Consider the following 22721-nt stretch of genomic DNA (forward strand, 5'->3'; position numbering starts at 1 on the left):
CATGGAAGAATCCGGATTCGGACTACATAATTCGGCCACAACCCATCCATCCTACAATCGTCCCATTGGTTTCCGCCAAGTTTCCTTCCGAGGAAGGCTGCGGTCCTCAGCAGAGCACCAAGAAATCAATTCCATTTGAACCAGTGCTTGCGCCCCCGCCCCCAATCCTGTAAAACTGTGCAGTGAAAGTCGGGGTGCAACTGTGTTTCGGATCACCATTCACACATACTTTAAACCCTATCTGCTGGCAACGACAGAATTGTGGACGCTTCTCCCCCGCCCCCAAATGCGTGGCGTGGGATTGAGGCTCCCATCGGTGGCGGCCACCCTCGGGTGAGAGGGTGGTTGGTCTGGATCCATGAATCTGCGCGCACGCGGTCAGAAGCGGAATTCTCTGGCCAACCTTTCATTCGGGGGTGGGGGGGGGAGTTGGCAGCATACATGAGAAAACTTGTGATGCCCCCCCCCTTCCCGCAGATGAGCGAGAAACAGGGCAAGCACCCCCACCCTAAATCAGCGCAGTGCGTGGGCGTCAATGTGCCTGTGTGCATGTATCCCCCCCCCCCCGGCCTTTCCACAGGACGCGCCTGTTTAACACATTAGAACTGTGCTGGACGCGCAGGCTGGGCTGGGAGAGCTCCCTCGCTCGCTCCCCCTTTGCCCGTCCCAGAGACGTCATGGGAGGGAGGTATAAAATTTCAGGCGAGAGGAGCAGAGAGAGGCAGTGTGTGTTGTGAGGGCGCGCAAAGGAAGAGGAGGAGGAGGAGGCGGCGGCGGGACGGGGTGGGCGCGTGAGAGAGAGAGAGAGACGCGAAGGGGGCTCGGCGCCGGGGAGCCCCGTCGAGCTCGAGGGGAGCCGTGGGGAGGAGGGGAGAGGCGGACCAAGGAGAAGGAGACGGCCGCCTGGCACCTGGAGACGGCGGAGAGAGACGCAGGCAGGCAGGCAGCCGGCCGGCAACCAGCCCAGCCAGCGCCAGCGGGTCTCCAGCGACGGCGCTCTCTCTCTCCCTCCCTCGATGCCGCCAATGAAGCCGAGGCGCAGCTCGTGAAGCGCCTTCGCTTCGGCCCGGCTGCCGGGGGAATGGCGACCAAGCGGGAGGCATGAGTGGGGCGCGCCGGCCGCCGCAAGTGCTCTCCCGGGCACGCCTGACACGTGCGCTCCCGGCTGCGCCTCCAGGGCTCCTGGCTCCGGAGCCACGCCGCGCCGTGTAATTGTGAGCCCGGGGAGCAGCGGGGGCACGCAGGCGCGGCGGTTGGAGCCCCCCTCGACGGCCGCTGTGCGCTTTCGGACTCATGGAGAGGGATCCCGGCAGGGCGAGGCGCCGATCCGCTCCCTCCTCCCGCTCCTGTTGCCCGAGTGCTGCCCGCGCTTCTTCCTAGAAGTCCCCCCCCTCGCTCCCGCGGCCGGGGAGTTCCTTCATGCACCTTCTCGCCGAGCGCCGCCAGCCTGCAGGATCCGCCTCGTCGGCGGCGCCCTTTTGCGCGCGCGCGCTCTCCGCCGAGGGGGCGTCCCGCCGCCGCTTCCTCCTCCTCCTCTCCCCGCTCCCTGCCGTCACAGCGCCTGAAGATGCACTTGCACAGGGCTCTGCTGCTCCTCTCCCTGCTGAGCTTGGCCACCGTCAGCCTGTCGCTGTCCTCCTGCACGACGCTGGACCTGGAGCACATCAAGAAGAAGAGAGTGGAGGCCATCCGGGGCCAGATCCTGAGCAAGTTGCGCCTCACCAGCCCCCCGGAGACTGTGGGGCCGAGCCACGTGCCCTACCAGATCCTGGCTCTGTATAACAGCACCCGGGAGCTCCTGGAAGAGATGGAGGAGGAGAAGGAGGAGAGCTGCTCCCAGGACCACACCGAGTCTGAGTACTATGCCAAGGAGATCCACAAGTTTGACATGATCCAAGGCTTCCCGGAGCACAGTAAGTCCTGAATCCTGTGTAACCAAAAGGGTTTTTGTTGGGGGATGATGCCTAAGATTTGCAGCGGAAAATCAGATCCCCAGAGGCTGCCCAGGTGGCTTGGAAGAGATGTTTCTATGCAACTAAAAGCTCCAAGGTGGGGAGAGGATTGGGTGAGCACATCTGACTTGGGTTACTCTTAAGTCCATTTTAGGGATGGAAAGTCGAGGCAGAGTGGTATGGTTACATGGGTAAACTGGGATTTGAACCCAGGTTTGAAGACCTAAGGTTTGGTTCCCTGGGTTATTCTGGTTCTCATAAATGCCTGGGAATTCCAGGTTGAAGGGATGGAGAGAATTTCTCTGCCTGAGCTGCTGAAATCAGGAAGGCTGTGCCTTGGCAGCTGAAATGCCTTTTCTCTGGGATGCAGAATCCTGTCCAGCCAAGAGGTTGGCAACAGCTGCCCATTGCACCACTGACTGCAGTGCATGTGCTGTGAGTGTATGCCAGGGCAGTTGTGCTGTTGCAAGTAGTATCCTTGCACATGGACAGCCTTGCACACATATCGGCTATTCGGTTAATCTAGCATTAGATGCACTGTCTGTCTGTGCAAAGACTTATGTGTGTTGCCAGCGTATGTTTTGGATGCACCCGTATATCCTAAGCAGCCATGAGTCAGGAAGGAATGTTTGTGTGTCCAGGTTGAAGTCGGGGGAAGCATTCGAGTGAGAGAATGAAATGCATCTGGCTGTGAATTTGTGGCAGATGTACGGAAGTGTGGGTCTGGCTGATTTACATGTAAGCTGTGCGCTCTCTGTACATTGACTTTTGTTCAGATGTATCCATGATTTTTGTACCCGCAGTAAACACTTTTCAAAACTGGGCCTGGAATCTTGGCAGACGCTTAGAGTGCATAGGCAGGTTTTCCAATCATCTGGGGGCTGTGAGATCCTGGCAAAAGCCATGTTTCCTTTTGCTGCCATTAGGTGTCCTCGTGGGCTCTTGAATTACAGCACAGCGGTTTGGGGGTGGGAAGAAGGATGTGGCCAAGTGCTGTTGAGGGAGGGGTGCCGAAGGCAGCAACCGGAGGAGGATGGCAGGAGTATCTTTCAGGATGTTGATCAATGTGAAGAGGCTGGAGGAGCTGTGGAAATGTGGCTCAAAGGCAGGCGCCCAAACAATATGGACTTCGATGTTGCGCACACTTTGGGAGCAAGTCCCATTGAAGAAAGAGAGCCTTGCAGCTGAGTAAATGCACCCCAGGAAGAGGCTGGCAGAAGACTAACTTGCTTTGAACCCCTGAGCTATGGAAGGCGCAGGCACTTGCTGTGGAACAGCCCCCTCCCAGCAGGTGAAGAAGCCGGAGCAGCGGTTGGCACCAGGGCAAGCCAGAGCTGAGCCAGCTCTCAGTGTCTTGGAATAACATCAGCCCCAAATCCAGCCAACGAACAGGAAACCGAGCCAATGTCTAGAAAACTAAAGTAGGAGGGGTGGAGGGAAGTGGGAAAAGAGAGACTGAGAGGGAGAGCGGGAAGGGATGTACTTCAGGATTGGGAGAGAAAAGGCGTTATGAGGCTTGGAAGCCAAAACGTATCCTTGAAGGGCTGAGCAGATACATTAAAATGTTCCATATGTGAGTAGCGGTCACCACAAATACTGGGCACAAAGTCTTTCCTTGTGGGGTACATGCACGCATACATGGAACACTAGGCATAGTGAGGTAAGCCGAGTTGAGTGGATTTGGGTTATGTTTGGCATGTGGCGAAGCGGGCATGTGGCAAGCAGGGGTGGGCATGATCAGGCATAGCCACAACTGTTCAACCCACACTTAGATTTGCAGCCGTAAGGGGAATGTAAGGGGAAATTGTTCAGCCACTGAAGCCCTTTGGCTCAGCTCCACTCCATCCACCTCCCCAACACACCACTGTGGTCGCATGACCTGAGTAACGCAGGAGCTTTGCACAAAAACAAAACGGTGTGGATGTCTTTGCAGGCAGTAAACCTTTTTTTTTTTTTACAAAGTGGCTCCCCACACAGTTTGGGCAATCCCGGCTTTGCCAGCCAGCGCTATCCCCACCTCAACAAAGAGGGTTTGTGTTAGCATGGTGGAAGTGGCCAAACCATGTGAGGAGCCACTTTACACAGAGAGCTTTCCATGTGAACCTACTACGCACTTTCCTTTTCAAGAGGGGAACCAAAGCCAGCATCCAACAATAGATGCATGCTAGTGTATGGACTTTTGACTGCAGAAACTAAGTTCCCCCACCTCTCCTCTCTCTGTGTTGAGGGCATGCGGTGGAGAAGGAGTAGGATCTTTTATGGTTGGGTGCTACCCCAAGTTTCCAAATGGAGTCTAAGAAGAACTGGGAGCAGCCCAGAGAGCAAGCCGAGGGGAAGCATGGAGGATGAGGAAAAGGAGGTGGAAAAAGCTGGAGTAACAGGGCAGCCTCTTTCCGATGCAGAGGAGATGGTCGCTGAGCTACTAACAGGAAGGAAGCACAGTAGAGCAGCCAGATCCTCTTTATCAGTGGCAGGGAAAAGGAAGGTGCTGAGGAGGCACCACAAAGATGCAGATGCTAAGCAGATGTTGTGCATCTGTGTCTCCTCACATGGAGGGGTGGTAATGTGGAGTCCTAGAGGCTGAGCCTATGCAGATGCGGAGTCACATCAGGAGGTATCAGCTTTTCTTAGCGCTGCTGTTGCAATGCCAATGCTGCGATGACAGCCAACCATCATTATTCTTGCCCAGCTTCCCAGTACAGTGAGAAGTTCCAGAGGGGCAGCACCTACCTAGATTTGGTTTCCTTTAGAAGGGTCGCTGGAGACTGGCTGGAGTTTTGTAATCTTCAACATTATTTTCAAATACACTGGTGGAGCATGCAGTAGGTGGAAGCGCACGTCTTGAACACCCTGGAAGTTGACCCAGCTGCTCCACATCAACTCTCCAAGGAAGAGCAGCCAGGACCCCAAAGTGCTTTCCACATCTGACAAGAGGGTAAAACTCATCTCAGAAGTCTCTGTTTCTCCCACGAAAGCAAACCAACCCTGCTGATTTAAAACCTGATTCTGTTGTTCTGTTTGTGTACAGAGCCACATTACATCAGGTAGGGGAAACAGAAGACTTGAGGAAGATCCAGCCATTGAGAGCAACTGAACTACAATGTCCTGAACAAAATCTTAGGAAGCAGTAACTTTCCCACCAGCTGTGAAGGAGATTTCGACAGCTCCTTCTTGCTCCATTAACCCACTTCTGTATTTTGCTCAGTGGGTCCTGCCTCTTCTTGGTGATGTAAATTCCAAACCCAGAGCCAATTTGCACACTCCAGTTTCAGGATCAGTTCTCTGAATGATCCTTCTGAAAACAGTTTGGGAACATATAGCTGTTGGGAATGGGTCCAGGGAAGACCTTGCACCCAGAACCGAATGGAAGCTTCAGAGGTGACTGCTTGAAATGTTATCTAGTGCAGGGGCACATAGCTTCTCCTCTGTTCTATCTACCTGCATACTGGTAGCGAAGCCATTCAGGAATATACAGTAACATATTCACACATTACATTCCCACAAGTATTTGGGTATAACGACTGCAAAAAACAACAGCATGTGAACCAGTCCTGTTGTTTCGTGCTGGAATAAGGTATTAAGGTGCCAATGCAGCTAGATTCATTTGTGGAAGTGAATGATTCCTAATATTCATTTGACCAAAGCACTGCATAAAAGTTACATGATTAATGTCATGGTTTTGTTTTGTTTTGTTTTTTAAGTCAGAATAATTCATCTAAATGGATGAGGGAAAGAGAGGTGTCAATAACCATTATTAATGGATCTACATTTATGGTGAATGGGAGCCTATGACCCGGCAGATCCTGTTGGATTCCAGCTCCCATCACACCAAGCAGCATGGCCAGTAGTTGGGGGCGATGAGAGGATTGTAGCCCATCAAGATCTGGGTGTCCACTGGCTCCACACATCTGATGCAGAAGGACCATGCCATTGCCCCAAGATGCTCTTGATTAAAGTTAGACTCACCATAAATAGGAAGTTGGAACCCACAAATCACCACGAAGAAGCTGGGGAAATGGAGGCGAGGTTGTCAAGATCCTTTTGTAATAGATATGCCCCCCCTCATTTGCTGCAAGTGGAAACATGGCAGCTGCTGGGCTTCTCCCTGCCATGCAGCTGTGCTGATGCTCATGCAGATTAAAGCCAGTGGGGAATGCTACCTAGAGGAAAGGAGGAAGCAGATTAGTCAAGTGAGACATGGAAAGGTGGTTGGCCTATTCAAAATGCTACAGGAGTGTACTTGGGTGCAGAGAGAGAAAGCACAGGCCAAGACTTAAGGTGGAAGGGGTGGCGAGGCTCTCAGAAGAAGCTGGTAGAGAGGTGCTGCCAGGTAGAACTGGGTTGCTCTGGCAGAATGGCTTTAGTCTACCGGGCAGGTACATGCTCAGTCTGTTACTGTGTATCTCCACAATACAGTGATAAGAGCTGAGCCACAGACTCCATGGGCAAAGGTGTCACCTCTGTTGGTCCTTTGGGGACCAAGTTGTCTTCATCCCAAGAGATGCCGCTGAACTTAGATCACTGGGAGAAAGGACGGGGTTGAAATTTAGCCATAGCAAAAGCAGGGATCTGCCTTGTAGAAGTCTGTGGTGCTCCTTGCCACTTGCCTGAGCATCGGATTTGGTCCCATGTCTTAAAAGAGAGAGGAGAGAGAGAGAGAGAGAGAGAGAGAGAGAGAGAGGAGAGAGAGAGAGAGGAGAGAGAGAGAGAGAGAGAGAGAGAGAAGTGGCTGATGTTCAACTTTCCCATGGCTCTGTCCCTCTGCCAGGTGGTGATTCAGAATGAATGCAGAGCCAAAGCCAGCCTCCTCCCCATCTTTCTCCCTCAGGAAGTGGGGAGAGCCTTATTCCATGGAGGGTTTCAGGATTGATACAGGCAAATCTGAGCTTACACACACAGGAAACTGTTCTGGCTCCAACCATCCACTAGATACCTCGCAAGTATTTGTCCTGTTCCAGGACTTCGGTCCAGCAGGGGAAGTGAGATAGCAGGAGGAGGAGAGCTTAGCTCCGATAGGAAAGCAGACCCGATATTTTAGGAGCAGCTTCACATCCTGGTTCCAGATGGTGATAAAAGAGGAAGTTCCCTACGCATGCACACAAACACGCCCTGCCTCTCCAGCATTTCATCCCTGGGACAGTAGTGCATCGCAAAGAGAGAACCGGTGGCTGCGGTCCATGTTTAGCCTCAGCGTGGCAGGCTTCCCAAAGGGCCAGGCATGCTTGTCAAAGGCAGCTGAGAACACCACAGTTGTGTGCCTCTGGGGAAGCCGCCTCTGTATGTGTGTGAACTAAGGACCCTGCCCAGCCCTCTCCTGGTCTTTCTAAATATTCCAGTCTGACTTTGGTTACAAGGGTGCAACTGGCCATCTTTTACTACAGGGACAGGCAACCTGCAGCCTTTAGCCTCTGCCCAAATTCATGTGGCTGTTTGCAAACAATCTAGCCATCCCCCAGAAGCTGGATGGGCAGGAATGAGAGAGGGAGGGAAGAAGTTTCCCCACTCACTTTTGGCTCTGATCCTGCCCACAGCCTTGTCTCCCACCAGCAGGCAGTCCTTGGCAGATTACCCCTCCCCACTCCCAAAAACCCAGGTTTTTCACTCCTGCTTTCCTATGCATGTAAACATCTATCCATTGTAAGTTTTACAATCGTTGCTTGTCCCAAGCATTGGGAATGGAATGGGTTTAAAGAAACGAACGAATGTGCAGTATAAAAGAGAAAGAGAAAACTAAAATGCAACCAGTGTTTTAGTAGTGAATGTCGTGTGCTTGGGACAACAGGGCTTCTTTGTTCCTTGATGCCGAGAATTGTAAATCCACCTACAGAAACAGCAGCTCAGTAGCTACCTTCCACACTACCTGTGACTTGGTGACTGCATGGGACTATTTCACACTTGGTGCCCTAAGCATGTTTGCTGTGGCTTTATTGGTCCTGCAACAGGGTTCGTGGCCGTAAGCATGTAAGAGTGTGAAAGATTTGCATTTCCAAAGTAATGGCGATGCTGTGCCATATGTACAACTATATATACCCATGCATACCTAGGGAATCCCCCAAGGCTGTAGAAACCATTGTCTTCTTACTGGATGTCCCTGTTTCTTCTTCCAGTCTGGTAGTGAACTTGGGTGGTCAAGTGCCTATTGGAGACTGTGATGGTGCATTCCCCTCGCCTTTGTTACGTGTATCCAAGTGATTCTTCCATGAGACACGGAGACCATCCATACCCCTGAGCTACTGCCAGGAACGTAGCTATGGGCAAAACGATACATTTTATTGAGCCACTGTAATTCAGTGCATTGTAATTCAGTGAAGTTCTTGAATTTAACATATAGTTTGTTGGTTTATTCCAGAGGTCAGCAAACTTTTCCAGTAGGGGGCCGGTCCACTGTCCCTCAGACCTTGGGGGGGGGGCTGGACTATATTTTGAAAAGAAAAAAATGTTAACGAATTTCTATGCCCCACAAATAACCCAGAGATGCTTTTTAAATAAAAGGAAACATTATACTTATGTAAAAACACGCTGATTCCCGGACCATCCGTGGGCCGGATTTAGAAGGTGATTGGGCCGGATCTGGCCCCCGATCCTTAGTTTGCATACCCATGGTTTATTCCTTGCAGCGGAGGCTGGTCCTTTAGAGTGAGCAGGGCACTGTGCCACCAAACACAGGCTGCCCCCATTTGCCTACAGGGGGTGGTCCTGGCTGTCAGTTTCCTCCTGCTTAGTCTCAGTCTTGCCCAGGCAGAACCAGCAGGGAAGGGGGTGGTAATAAAATGAGAACTAGTTGGCTCTGCCTGTCATTGACTCCAGCAGCAGTAGGCCTCCTCCCCTGGCATCAGCTACCACACTGATTCCTTCAGGCCAGCATGACAATACTGGAAGCAATGGGGATTTTTCTCCTGTGCAAGCATCTACAATTTAGGGAGAAGCATCAAGGTGCAGCTAGACCGTCTCAACTATTAAGAACGCTGTCACCAAGTGCTGAATTTATGCGCCTGAGATCCTCCCATCTGTTGGATTATGGGCCATCCTGGCTAATAGGTTATTTCGGTTCCTTTTTCACTTAGATGAACTGACTTACTGCCCCAAAGGCGTAACTTCCAACCTGTTCCGTTTCAACGTGTCTTCGGCAGAGAAGAACAGCACCAACCTTTTCCGGGCTGAGTTTCGGGTTCTGCGAGTGCCAAACCTCAGTTCGAAACGCACAGAGCAGCGTATCGAACTCTTTCAGGTGAGCAAGCTCAATGCTGGGGCAGAGTGAAGTGTCTAGTTGCCATGCCGTCCCCCCCAAAAAACATAAATGTTGACACTGGGATCCTCTGTTATTAAACACCATTTAATGTTATTTCTCATAATGGTGTTACAATATTCTGCACCCAATGAAGAAATGTGGGAGCGGAAGAAATGTGCAAAGCTGTAGTGTTAGGGGAGTGTTTTGTAAAAGATCTCTCTATCCTCCTCCCATTTGTTTTCTACATCTGATTTAACTCTCGCATTTAAAGCAAATGCTGCTGTACTTCAGGGAATAGCCTGATGTATTTAAAGAAATAATAGAGCATTGGAACATTGTATATGTTCCAATGCTCTATTGTTTCCTTACATACATTAGGACTCAGGGTTTCCCAAACTTGGGTCTCTGGCTGTTTTTGGACTACAATTCCCATCATCCTGGAATGTAAGCCTTGCATAAATGGGGAGTTGCCTGTACAATGTATATTTGGACACTTAGTGCCTTCTTTGCCAGCATTGCTTTTTGAGTGTTTGTGGTGACACGCTGGAAGCAGAATCCTGTAAGCAGTGGCACAAGACCAGCTGGCCCATGTGCAAGGAGACAGCACATGTGGAATTTTCCAGCAGTTTTCCATCCAATTAGCTGCCGCTTGCCTAGCTGTTGTGCAGCAGATCAGCCTTCAGCTTCTTGACTGGCCTCCTTGTTGCATTTTATCACACCCGGTCAATCCTCGTGTGTTCTCCTGTATATTTTCACTTCTTCCTGTCTAAAGCATGTACCAGAACTTGGAGGGATTCTCCTCTGCATTGAGCAGCAGCTATTTTGATGCGTTCTTGGGCTTCATCGCCTTCGCATCCAGCAAATCGGTAACACACAGGAAGCATGCAAATGTTTGTGTGGAGAGGATTGTCCTAGTCCGTTCTAGTTTGGGAAGACACACTTGCTGCTGTTGCTGAACTGAGCAGGGGGTCTTGTGTGTCTCTTCCTGATGCAGATCCTGAAGCCTGATGAGCACATTGCAAAGCAGCGCTACCTCAGTGGCCGGAATGTGATGACGCGCGGCTCCCCGGAGTGGCTGTCCTTCGATGTCACGGACACAGTGCGAGAATGGCTTTTGCATAGAGGTGAGTGCAGCGGGAAGCAGGTTCAGGAACCCTCTTTGTCTGCATCAGGTGGTCACGCAGACACGTCCGTCAATGACTCGTCACCGAGAGTGAACTACTCGCCATTCACAGCAGAATGTTTAAATTGTTTCCATTTTTATTTTTGAGTTTCCTGACCCTCTGTCTGCCTCTCCCAACAAAATGGAGGCAAGATGTTATATTTTGCCCCGAGGGGGAGGCAAGCTGCTGCAGAAATAAGCTTTCAGACAAGATCTATTTCCCATTTTTGTTTTTGTTGTATAATTATTATTGATAATTTAATAATAATTTGATATAAATGGCTTTGTGAAGTTTAAAGGTAAAGGGACCCCTGACCCTCAGGTCCAGTCGTGTCCAACTCTGGGGTTGCGGCGCTCATCTCGCTCTATAGGCTGAGGGAGCTGGCGTTTGTCCACAGACAGCTTCCGGGTCATGTGGCCAGCATGACAAAGCCACTTCTGGCGAACCAGAGCAGCGCACAGAAACACCGTTTACGTTCCCGCTGGAGCGGTCCCTATTTATCTACTTGCACTTTGACGTGCTTTCCAACTGGTAGGTGGGCAGGAAGTTTAGTAGTATATAAATACCGGTACCTCAAATAATAAGTAATGCAAGAGAAAGGCATTGCGCTTGGCACGATATCTGTGGCATCCAGTCATATTTATTTCGACCTCCCCATTCCTCTAAGGGGCTCTGGGTAGCATAAACTTCCTTCTTTATCCTAATATCGTTCTTCTTTATCCCTGTGAGGTAAGTTAGATTGAGAGGGAATGGTCAGCTGAAGGTGGCTTGGTGGCTGAGTGGGCATTTGAACCTGAGTCTTTCCAGTTCTAGTCCAACAGCTCTACAAGCCATTCAGACATGCAAATCACCATTTTGATGCATTATGCTCCCTCAGTGACTACAGCATCTGTGAAGCAAACAAGAGAGTCTAAATTTCACCAGTAATAACTGTCATCGATTCATTCTGTTTGATGAGGGTGTAAGCATTCGCTTCAGATATATGAGTAATTAACTTCTCTGGGGGGAAGGATGCTTTTGAGCAAAGCACTTCACTGGATTTCCATCATCCTAAGTAATAATGCTGTTCAGAGAGTTCGCTGATCGATAATTATGTCCATTTCTCAAGTAGTTCATTAACCTGCTCCAGTTCTTAGATAAACAGAATGAAAGGCCAAAATCAGGGGGAGAAATCCTGTCCACGCTACAGAAAATCAAGGCAACTAATTTGTAAGGGAGTCCCATACTTGTTAGTTGAGAGTGCCCCCCCCCACTGCTTCTGTGGCTGTTCTCGCCAAGCCACTGCCAACTCAGTTGCTTAACTCTGCTGTTGTGCACTGCCCCAGTGCCCCTACTCAAATTTCACGGAGGGTAGACCAAACTAGCCCAAGGAAAGTTGGAAAGGTCAGATGGGTGGGGGAACCCAGCCACAAAGGTCTCGTGGGCAACTGGTATCCTGACTGCAGGTGGAGGTGGCTGGCCTAAGACTGCCAGTAAGCCAGTGCCACTGATTCAGTGGTACCACAAGCCCCTCAGAGCTGTGCCAGGGTTGTGAGGGGGTCTTGGCAAAGTGCCATCGGATTGCCCCTCTGCAGTTCCCATCTTAGTTTTCTCAAAATGCTGTGCCTTTGAAGTTCCGTCGTTCCAGGGCACTGTGGGTTAAAAGGAAAACGTAAGCCCTCACTGGTAGCTGCCATGTTTTTGTGACATGATGACTGTTTTTTGGTTTTTTTTTTAAATCAACAATGTTTGGGAAAGTTGGGGGACATGCCATTTCAGAAAAAAATAAGACCCTGAAGCAGAGATCCTGTCAGATGTCACCATTGGAAGGCTTAACCATTGATGTACCACCGCCGCTGTAGCACCTCCATTTTCAGATTTAGCGCATGTAGAGGCCATGCTCTACATGCACACACGTGTTGCACTGACACACCCTTACGAAGGTGGAATTCGTGCAAGGGGGTGCACCAATGGTCAGCTATGATATTGGGCTAAACCCCATGGTGAACCCGAATGCACGCTCATAGAACACGCATCGAGTCGGTGTCTACTCTGTCTTAGAGGAATTGGCAAGAAATTGGCTCCTGTTTAGCACAAGAAGCTGCTGGGCATGAGGGCATCTTGAGGCAAGAATATTGATTCATAGTTGGCCTGTCCTTGCAGGTACAGTCGTATCTGGATGCCAGTCAAAACCGGTATGCAGGCAATAAATTCTAGGAGGAGAAGCCGATTTTACGCTACTTATATTTTTCTTGGCCAGAGTCCAGGGACTGAACTATTGGTAGAGCAAAGCTGTTAATCTGACTAGTAGCATGCATGTCGCATAGCTTTTGATGTAGGTGACGCTTGGAGATATAAGCAGCAGGTACCTTACCCAGGGCTTTGCGGCTTGTGCAATATAACAGTTGGTGCAGGGCTCGGCATTCATCAGAGAATAACAGGAGAAATGCTGGCAGCTACAGAATTCAAGATGTGGGATTCAGCAGCTGCCACCAGCTGGGAAGATTAGACAGGTGCCGAGATCCAACGGCTGCTTCTAGCTTGATCCTCGAGAGCCTTAGACAATTCCTCTGACTGCAGCTAGCAATGTCCACTTGCGCAGTATATGTTGGTTACTGCTATGCTTCTTTCCCCCACCCCTTGCCAGAACTTTCAAAGTCCATGACAATGCAAGGCAACTTCAAGGTCGGAATTACGTATGTTAAATGGATAAACTTGTGTTACTGTTCCCAACAAAGATCCCAGTTGCAGCATTTAGGGTTTTGTGGTTTTGGTTTTTTGTGGGATTTCTGACTTGTGCTACAGAATTCCAGAAAAAAGCTTCCTTGTTAGTCTCAACCATTTATATAAAGACAAGGACAGGAGAGTCGTACAGCCTAATGCTGTTCATATTTACTTAGAAATAAGTTCTGTGGGATTTCTCCCACCAAATTATCATAGGTCTGGAGCCTTGAGTGTCAAGAGTGTCTTTTGTGTGTTTTCTGATTGGGCTCTAAATCTTATTATGAACACAATTCAGGAAAATCCTGCTTAAATGGATGGACTTATGCAAATTCAAAAGGACATGACCATCCAAAAACTCACTGGAACTTGAAACAGCATCAAATTGGAGCTGCTAGGGATCGGTGGATCTCTAAGTGTTGGTTTCTATCAGTTTCTCATTTTCCCAATATTAAATTCAGTTCTCCACATCTACATATATGTATTTTTTTTAAGTCCTCATGAAAATCTATTAGCATTTGAGTGGGCATTTCTCCTAATAGCCATACATTTGTATGCAATTTTGCCTAGTACACACTTTTCCCTAAAGCAATTATGCCTAATATAATGCTGCTTTGAACATTATTTTCACTAATATATGTATTTTCAAGCATGCTTTATCCTTTTTCAGAAAGTGCAAATTTAGTAGGTTCGGCTTTAAATGCAAACCAAGGCTGCATTCACACACAGTTGTTTATTGCATTTTCATGTTGCTTCCCTAGCTGTTAATTTCCACATTATATTTGAGCTTCCACATGATGTAAAAACTACTTCTGGAACTATAGTGAAACATGGCAAAACTATAATGGAATATAGTACAAGTTTAGCTCCTATTTCCATAATACCGTATATTGCGGTGTATAAGACGACTGGGCGTATAAGACGACCCCCAACTTTTCCAGTTAAAATATAGAGTTTGAGATATACTCAACCACAGATTTTCCACCCGGCGTATAAGACGACCCCCAACTTTTGAGAAGATTTTCCTGGATTAAAAAGTAGTCTTATACGCCAGAATATACTGTATTTGCAGACTGATTTTTTTCTGGAAGCAAATTACCGTATATAGAAATGAGCACTAAACTTGCACTATATTCCACTATAGTTCCAGCAGTGGCTTTTATGTGGTGTGGAAGCTCAGATGTAATGCAGAACTTAAAAGTTAGGGGAATTGAATAAACTGCCCTGTGAATGCGAATAGAATCAAATTTCTCCGCCATCCCTAGAAGGCTTTCAAGATTGCTGCCAAAGAGCAACCTGGGTCTGCTTACCTGCCTCCCCCCCCCCCCCCGGTCTCTCTCCATAGCATCTTCCCTGTCTTAATGTCATTACATTATGCATTTTCCTATTCCTGCCACTGGCAGCCAATGTTGGGGAGCAAAGGTTAGGAACCTGGATGATGTCAGGACATGAGGTGGCTTCAGCTGTGCAACATGGAGCAAGATAGGAAAATGCAGCATTTGGGCAGAAAGTCCATATTCGCTGCATGTAAAACTCCGCCCCCATTTTCAGCAACACAGGAGAATGTCAGTGCTGTTGTCTCCAAAGAAATTAAACATTGGTGGGACAAAGGAAATGGAATTGCCGAAGAACTGTTTGGATTGCAGGGACATTAATTAATAGACAAGATAAAAAATTGTTCCTGTACGCAACAACAGCAGCAAGAATGTTACTGGCACAGAAATGGAAGCAAGAAGAATTACCGGTGATGGAAGAATGGCAGATAAAATTAATGGACTATGCAGAATTAGATAAGATGACAGGAAGAATTCGAAACCGGCGGGACCAGGAATTCCTGAAGGATTGGACTAAGTTCGAGAAATATCTGAAAGACAATTGTGAACAACAAATCACGCTAGTAGGCTTATAAGAAGTTTTGTAAGGTTAATTTTAGGAAATATTACGGAAATAATTTTGGATGGTAATAATTAATTGTTGAGATAAAAAGTAATAGTGAAATTGGAAATACAGTAAGAAATTTGAAAATTTGAAAATCCTGAGAAGAGGTTGATGGAAGTCAAAAATATGTATAAGAGATGAATATAAATGGATGTTTAAAAGAATGTATGTAAAATTTAATAAAAATTGTTTTTTTAAAAAAAGGATTGCAGGGACATTAAGTTGTTTAGTTCTCATGAATTCTTTCTCTCCAAACAGAATCTAACCTGGGACTAGAGATCAGCATCCACTGCCCATGTAACACCTTCCAGTCCAATGGCGACATCCTGGAGAACTTGCATGAGGTGCTGGAGATCAAGTTCAAAGGTGACAAGGGAGAGATTGGAAGGGGAAGCAGCAAAATAGGCTACCAGGAGAAATGAATCCCATCTACACCTGAGGGTTTTTAAAAACATTGTTTCTGTGTGGGTTTTGCTGTGTTTCTTAATGATAATCTGTGTAGGGGTTGTCCTGGGAGGGCAGGGGGTACATCAGAAGTGTGGAGGCACACATACCTCACAAATGCATGGGTTTAATAGTAATCTCCTTTCTGTGGGGAATCTTGCGAACTGTAGTTTTGTGAGGGATGCTAGGCATTTTTAACAGAATTCTAAGCACCTCCCCCAAACAACAGTTCCCAGGACTCTTTGGGGGAATGGCCATGACAGAGAAACTGGCACAGAGTGCTAAAGTGAAGGGATATATTAAAGGGTGGATCTACTATGAAACTACTGAAGCCTGGAGGGCCCCCAAAAGCAACTATAGTCCACATTGCTTAATTTTTTTAGGCCTATTAAGACCCAATTTGAGTCACACTACTTAAATGGATTAGGTTGTTTGGTTTTTTTGTATATATTTCAACAGTCCCAATGTTTTAAGAGTCAGTCACACAGATGTTGTCAAGGTGTGGTAATCTGTCATGGTACAATCCCAATGAAGAAGATAACAGTGGTTACCCCGCCTCTTGGTTGCTGGTTGTGAAGGGGCCTCTATGACAGTTCAAGCTTCAGGGCCCCCAAAATGTAGGTCCACCACTGCATATATGTCTTATTGCATAAAGGTGTGCAAAGCAGATACATTGCTGAAGTTAAAGTCTCTCTGGAAAACTTGGTTCTGATGCTTTCTTGGTTTGACTCTAGTTTCCAGCTGTCATGATGTGGGCATGAAGAATTTGGGCATCTGGCCTGAGGTGGCACAGGCAGCCAGCCGCTGAGTTAGGTTCAACATTAGCAGCTGCCTGGCTTTGGGCCCTGGGCTGTGGCCACGATACCCACAGGCTTCACATCCTGGATATTCCTTCTGCTGCACAGTTCCAGTCATCTGACATCTTCCTTAAGCCATTAATCTTCCATGGCCTTTCTTGAGACTGAAACCAGTAACAAGAGGAGCAGATTAATGGCCCCACCACTGGTTTACAAATTATAAAGCAAATGACCCACAACACTTGGTTTCAGGCTAAGAGGAAACCTCGTTTCTCCTGGCAAGGCTGGCTGCAGTCCTTACAGAGGAACCTCACAGGGGCCAGGCTGCTGGAGAGTTTCCCAAGCTGCCCTCCTGTTAAACATCCTTCATGGATTCCACCATTTTCCGCTGCATCTCTAGAGCAGCCGTGCGGTTTTGCTGATGGCCTTCCCCTTCCCCTTTCAGGCATTGAGAGTGAGGACAGCCACGTGGGGCGCGGGGACTTGGGGAGCTTGAAGAAGCAGAAGGACCTGCACAACCCCCACTTGATCCTGATGATGCTGCCCCCCCACCGGCTTGGGAGCCCCGCCCTGAGAAGCCAGAGGAAGAAAAGGGCGCTTGACACCAATTACTGCTTTAGGTAAGCGATGGATCCCTCTCATCATTGCCTTCCAGCTCATCCCTGGGGTTAACTGTGGCTCCACCTGTTTGCTCTGCAGATGCAAGGCTGGCAATTGGCTAGTTTTTATTTTGTTTTCATGTTTGCACTGTGATGGGGAAACGTTCTGGAAGCCCGATGCAAAGCAGGGATGGCTGGTTCAGTCAAATATTGTGGCCTGACAATGAGGGGTGCCTTTGAGTTTCGCATTTCCTGCTTTGCACATGCGGAGCTCAATGGTTTGCAATGTTTCCCTCAGTTGTGGTGAAATAGGAATTCAGGGTCACACACTTCTGATCCTGCCTGATCAAAGGACCCACACTCCTCCCCCCATGTGCTATTTTGGTGGTTCCCCTGATCCTCCCCCCAGAGCCATTTTTTGGGGGGTGGGTGGGAATGCTCCATTGTGCAATAGGAAGTCCTTGCCCAGAGCTTTCGCTGATGGACTTGTTAGGCAAGTAGTTACAAATTTAACCAATTCCAGTCAGGCAGCAAAATTTAATTTGGGCTGCCATATTCAGCTGGTAGGCTTCAAATCCAGCTTGCTAGGTCACTAGTCTGGCCGACTTCTTGTTTGGGCTACCAGCACCTCCAGCACCAAGTGAAAACTGTGGTGCAGAGGAGACGTTCCTCTTTCTCCAAAGCCCTTGATTCCATTTCAAACCCTTTTGTTCCAGGAACATGGAAGAAAACTGCTGTGTGCGTCGCCTCTACATTGACTTTCGGCAAGACCTGGGCTGGAAATGGGTCCACGAACCCAAGGGATACTTCGCCAACTTCTGCTCTGGACCTTGCCCATACCTCCGCAGTGCAGACACAACTCACAGCACGGTACATTAATTCCTTAATATTAGCAGGGAACCTAGAATTTGGGAGATCTGTCTCCCCCAACTTAAAAAATAATAATCCTATTTTTCTAGAGGCTCACAGAACTGTTGTTGGCATCCGTCTGTCTCGAGAGACAATAGAGTGCGCCTCCAGGGGTGAAGTCAAACTGCTGTGTTAGTTCACCGGGTCACAAGCCTGGGCTGAGTGTAGGGAGGTCCAGGGCTGCCCGGATGACAAGACCCCCCCACCCCCCGTCTTCGCTGATGTGTTTCAAAGGAAAGCATAGCAATACATTTAGCTGCAGAAGTTGCCAGTAGAAGGCACATGAGGCCTTAGGGGTGTGAGTTTGAAGGAAATCTGTATAGAGAAATGGCATTTTCTAATTCTTAGAGCTATTTTTAATTTTCTTGTTTTATAATGCTCAAGACTTTGATCTGCCTCATGTTTTGAAGTGTTGGCATGACTGATGGAAAGGCACTCTGCGGGCACTCAGAATCAGTATCAATTTAGGCTTCTCATAACATAATTCAAAGTTCAGAGTGGAGTAGTTTGCTAGCAGTTGGTATTCTACGCAGGTATTCTTCTGTTTCACATGGAGTGAGAATTAGATGTAGTCCTGGGTTCAGCTACCATCTCAGCTCTGTACTCACTTTCAGGCCTTTGGCAAATGGCAACCTCAGTACTGTAGTTGCCTTTCTGTAGAATGGATGCGCCTTTGAGCGAACTTGAGAATAATCGTTGACGTGTCTTGGTTGAGGCTGCTCTTCTCGCATGCATTGTCTCCTACTCGTGCTGCTGAATACACCTGGTTGCCTCTGGCATGTTTCCTCATGTCCTCTTCATATTGGAAATGGGATGCAAGTTACCATCAATGTACTTCTGTTCCAGCTGGAATATTTTGGGTGGGGAACGAAATAGAGGAAGGGAAGGTGTCATATGCATAACAAATGTAATAAGGTACAGGATGTGCAGGAACTACAGAGCAGGAAACGAAAACTGGGAAAGGGGCAAGACGTACAATAGTCAGTGGGATCCTTCCACCCAAACCCATCCTGATTTCTGAGATAGGTCAGATGTTGCATATTTTAAGCTTTGCTCTCACCTGCGCAGGCCACAAACTCCCCGCCCCCAGTGATTCTGGTATAAGTCCCTGAAATTGTGTGGCATAGTAGAGTCTAAAATCCATAGTGCAGTTGCAGGGACGCATATTTCTAAGCACTGCAAGCATTTCCTGGTTGTATCTATGTTATCCCTAGTGGCTGGTCTCAGCTGCTCAGTCAAGCTGCGTTGGCATCTGTACAGCATAGGCAGCTTCCTTTGTTGCTCGATGACCCAAAAAGAGAAATCCCTGAAGAAGAAGTGGTAGTGTTTTTTTCTGGCAATATACTTGGCAGCAGCAAGATTTTAAAGGAGGTTCATGTTATGTATGTCATAACCTCAGACTAAGATGACAGAAAACCAGTTCATGACAGATGGTGCTATGGTCTCAAGGGAGACATTTCCTAGAGCATGTGGAAAGGGCAATACTTTATAATGGAGAGAGGGCATCGTGAGAGTTTCCCCAACGCAGCTCAATAAAATGCTATTACTTAGGTTGTGAGCCCTATGGGGATAGACATGACCCTAGATGAAGCTACCATAAGCTGCCCTGAGCCCACAGGGCAGGGCAAGGTTTAAATATAATTAAGGAAAAACACACACAGTGCAAGAGGATCTGTTTATGAGGAGTGAAGGGAAGTTCTGGATCCTGTTCCCGAAGGAAGAGAACCCTTCACTGGTCAAATTCTAGTAATATGCAGGTGTGCCAGTGGCACGGTGAAGCTGTGAAAGAGCGGTCAAAGGTGTCCATTATGGGTAAGCCGGGAGAGGGGATTCTGCAACCCTTGTCATTTCAAACCTTAAAGGAATGATTTATGAGGGTTTAGGGAGAAGCTGAGGACTAGAATGTGTGCCATCATTGTTAGCATTAGGCAGGCTTCTGTAGACTGAGGAAATTTGTTTTTCTTTTACAGTAAGGCAGACTCCTCAGTATTTAGAGAGGCATTTTTAGTAGAGATAAAAGCAGATTGTGACTCCTTCCCCCATAAATCACCAACACCCCTCTTGCATGAAAAGCAGCAGCCTTTGGGGAGAAACACTGCTCTAAGGTTAGATGTTTAAAAGAGTGGTTCAGATCCAAGACTAAGGAGGAGGCGGAAGAATCTGTCAGAGTCTCCCAGGGCTCTCATCTGGCACTCCCTCTTTTTCTCTCTGGCAATATATGAGATGGAGCAGAGAGAGACCTCATTGGATTTGTAGAGGATTCAAAAAACTGGGAGAGAATGTAGATATCTGAGAGGGACTGGATTAAATCCAGCATGATCTGGAGATGCTGGCCAAAGCAAGTTGATTTTTTTCAGCTGTTTTTCTTGAAATTCAAACAGGGCCATAGGATGGTTACACCCAGGGATTTTTGTTTTTAAAAGAGCAGGCTTTGCTTATTCGAATGCAGAGTCGAGGTCTGAGTGCTACAGGGCTGCACTCGTGTTTCTTACTTCAGGCTGGGCTTTACTCAGCTGCTGCAAATTAATAACCACATTGCCTAACAAGCTGTTAAATATGTTAGTGGCGGAGCTGGGTGTGGTAAGCTACACAAGTTTAAGATCATTGAAGAGAAGCATGTTTTTCTGCCTAATGGCGATTTTTGTTTTGGCCTAAACAGATTCGTGTGTTTTTCCTGGTTGCTTTTCCAGGTACTTGGCCTATACAATACACTGAATCCTGAAGCATCTGCCTCCCCTTGCTGCGTGCCTCAGGATCTAGAGCCTCTCACAATCCTGTACTACGTTGGAAGGACCCCCAAAGTTGAGCAGCTCTCCAATATGGTGGTGAAATCCTGCAAATGCAGTTGAAAGGGACCCAGTGCCAACCATAAGCCGAGAAATTGCAACGATCCGTTCTCTGCTCCCAGGTCAAAAAGAAACAAGTACTTGAAGGAAGGTACTGTAATCTGGCTTTTCATACACTGCAGTCAAGGACAATCTACCCACTACGAGGAGACCTTTAATAAAAAACAAACAAACAAACCCCCACCTCTCTGCCTTCATGCCTCTCTTTTTCTTTGGGAGTTACTTTTGCAGTATGGAGGCTGGGGAAGAAGACACAAGTACCAGCTACACATTTAGTGGACAGACAAAAAGAAGCAAACGAGGAAAAATTCACTGAAGGAGGGGACGATTAGCAGAGCTGTGGACATTTGGCAGGAACAATGGGACTTCTTACCCCACCATTGACTTCTCTGCGAGCCCAGCCTTTCCTACAGAGTAACGAAGATTTCCTTATGAAGGAACGTAATATTTCCTTAGAACCAGAACATAATGGACATAATTATTCTGCATACAAATGGGTGCAGGAGTCAGTGGTCCCAACTTCTCAGAACGACCACTTTAGAGAGGACCTCTTGACTATAGTGAATGAATTTTCACACAGTTTCTCTCCTCCTGGAGTCCCTGCTCGATTACCTCTGGGTAAGAGTGGGCAGCAAATGCAGGATTCTTCAAAGTAATCTCTAAAGGATCCTGCACTTGCTGTGGTGGCTAAGGTATTGTAAGGAAATCTGCACATCTCTTGCACAAGGACCTGGCCCAGGCCACACCTGCCAAGGTTTTATTAAAAAGTATTAACCTCAACTATTGTAAAAAAAATAAATAAATATTTTTTGGAATTGGGAATTTTCTGTTCAAACAAGTTGCTTGGTCACAGGAGGGGAATGGGTAGATGCACCAGAACTGCCAAAATTGGCTCCTTTTTGAAAGCTTGCTGTTCTTGATAAGATATCTTTCCTGCTGTGGTCTGAGGGATTAGACAGCAGATAGAACTTGAGCTTGTTTTCTGCTGAGGATGAAATCGCTTAGCTTACCATGAACATTTGGTTGATTTTGGTTCTTAGTGAACTAGTCAGATCACTTTACCGTGAACATGATAATGACACTGTTTACTTCAACCGCATTTTGTTCTCCTGTGAAGCTGCTTTATACCAAAGCTATTCTTCATTGTCCCATTATGTTTGGGGCTGCCGACTCTGGCTGGTAGCAGCTCTCCATGGTCTCTGGCAGGGGTCTCTTGCAGCTGTGCTATCCCACATCGTTTTAAGTGGAGAGATCAGGAATTCAACCTGGGACCGGTTCCATGTGCTCCACCATTGACCTCTTTCAGGAATGAGGCCAATAAAAAGGGGGCCAACTCTGCTCTTGTTGCAGTGCCTATTGGTCCTTTGCCCTTCTACTTATGTTTCATTTTCACATACTTAAGTGAGGGGCTGTGACTGATCTGCAGTAATCCAGTTCTCCTTGCTTGCATTTCCTCCTTTTCCACCATAAGCCCCACTCCATCGCTGTGACTCTGCTGTTTATGCTCACTCCTCTGCTTTTTTCGTGTGTGGTCTCCCATCTACATCAGCCCTAGTACCAAGCTCGCCTGCCAATGAGATTAACCTTCTGCCCCTCACTGTGGTCCTGAGCCAGACTAGGGTTCCCACACCTGTAATCTGGACTGGAAAAAGCTTCCCCCAATATTAATAGCTGGTGCAGGCAGGCAAAAGTTGGGAGCATGGAGGTGAGCACGTGTCAAGACCCTGATAAGGATTGGGGTGTGTGGGTGTGCCTCCAAGTTGCTTGTTGTTTTTTTTAAGCCTGCCATGCAATTGCTGCTAGTCTGTTTCGTTTGACCCTTAGCCAGATAAATACTGGTGATAAAAATCCATGTGGACCTCCCCCCCCACGCAACGTTTTTTCATAGGTAGTCTTCAAGGACAGGGGGAGCACATTTGACCCTTACCCTGGCAGCAGTTTGAGCTCACCCAGGTTGAGATGCACTTTTTCTAGAACTTGGAGAGTGATCTGTGCCATCGCCTCTGCGGCCCTTTCAATTAAACCCCAACCAAGCTCCTGTAGCCCAAGTCTATCGCTGTTTGTTCTCTACCATACTTGCTTTAATTCATAATTTCAAGCATTTTTTTAAAGGGGTGTGAAAAACTCTAGTTAGAGCAGCTGGGC

The 22721-nt window shown here is 47.8% G+C and overlaps 1 protein-coding gene across 1 annotated transcript; it reads left to right on the forward strand.

The window, feature by feature from the left end:
- Positions 1 to 1321: 1321 nt before the first annotated feature.
- TGFB3 (transforming growth factor beta 3) lies at positions 1322 to 21398 on the forward strand. Its single transcript, XM_033142430.1, has 7 exons — positions 1322 to 1913; positions 9017 to 9180; positions 10175 to 10304; positions 15240 to 15347; positions 16668 to 16842; positions 17538 to 17691; positions 20421 to 21398. Exons 1-7 carry the CDS (start codon positions 1568 to 1570, stop codon positions 20577 to 20579), a joined length of 1236 nt encoding a protein of 411 aa, XP_032998321.1. The 5' UTR covers positions 1322 to 1567; the 3' UTR covers positions 20580 to 21398.
- Positions 21399 to 22721: the final 1323 nt, after the last annotated feature.

Source organism: Lacerta agilis, chromosome 1 (genome assembly GCF_009819535.1).
Source record: "Lacerta agilis isolate rLacAgi1 chromosome 1, rLacAgi1.pri, whole genome shotgun sequence".
In the NCBI taxonomy this organism is placed as follows: Eukaryota; Metazoa; Chordata; class Lepidosauria; order Squamata; family Lacertidae; genus Lacerta; species Lacerta agilis.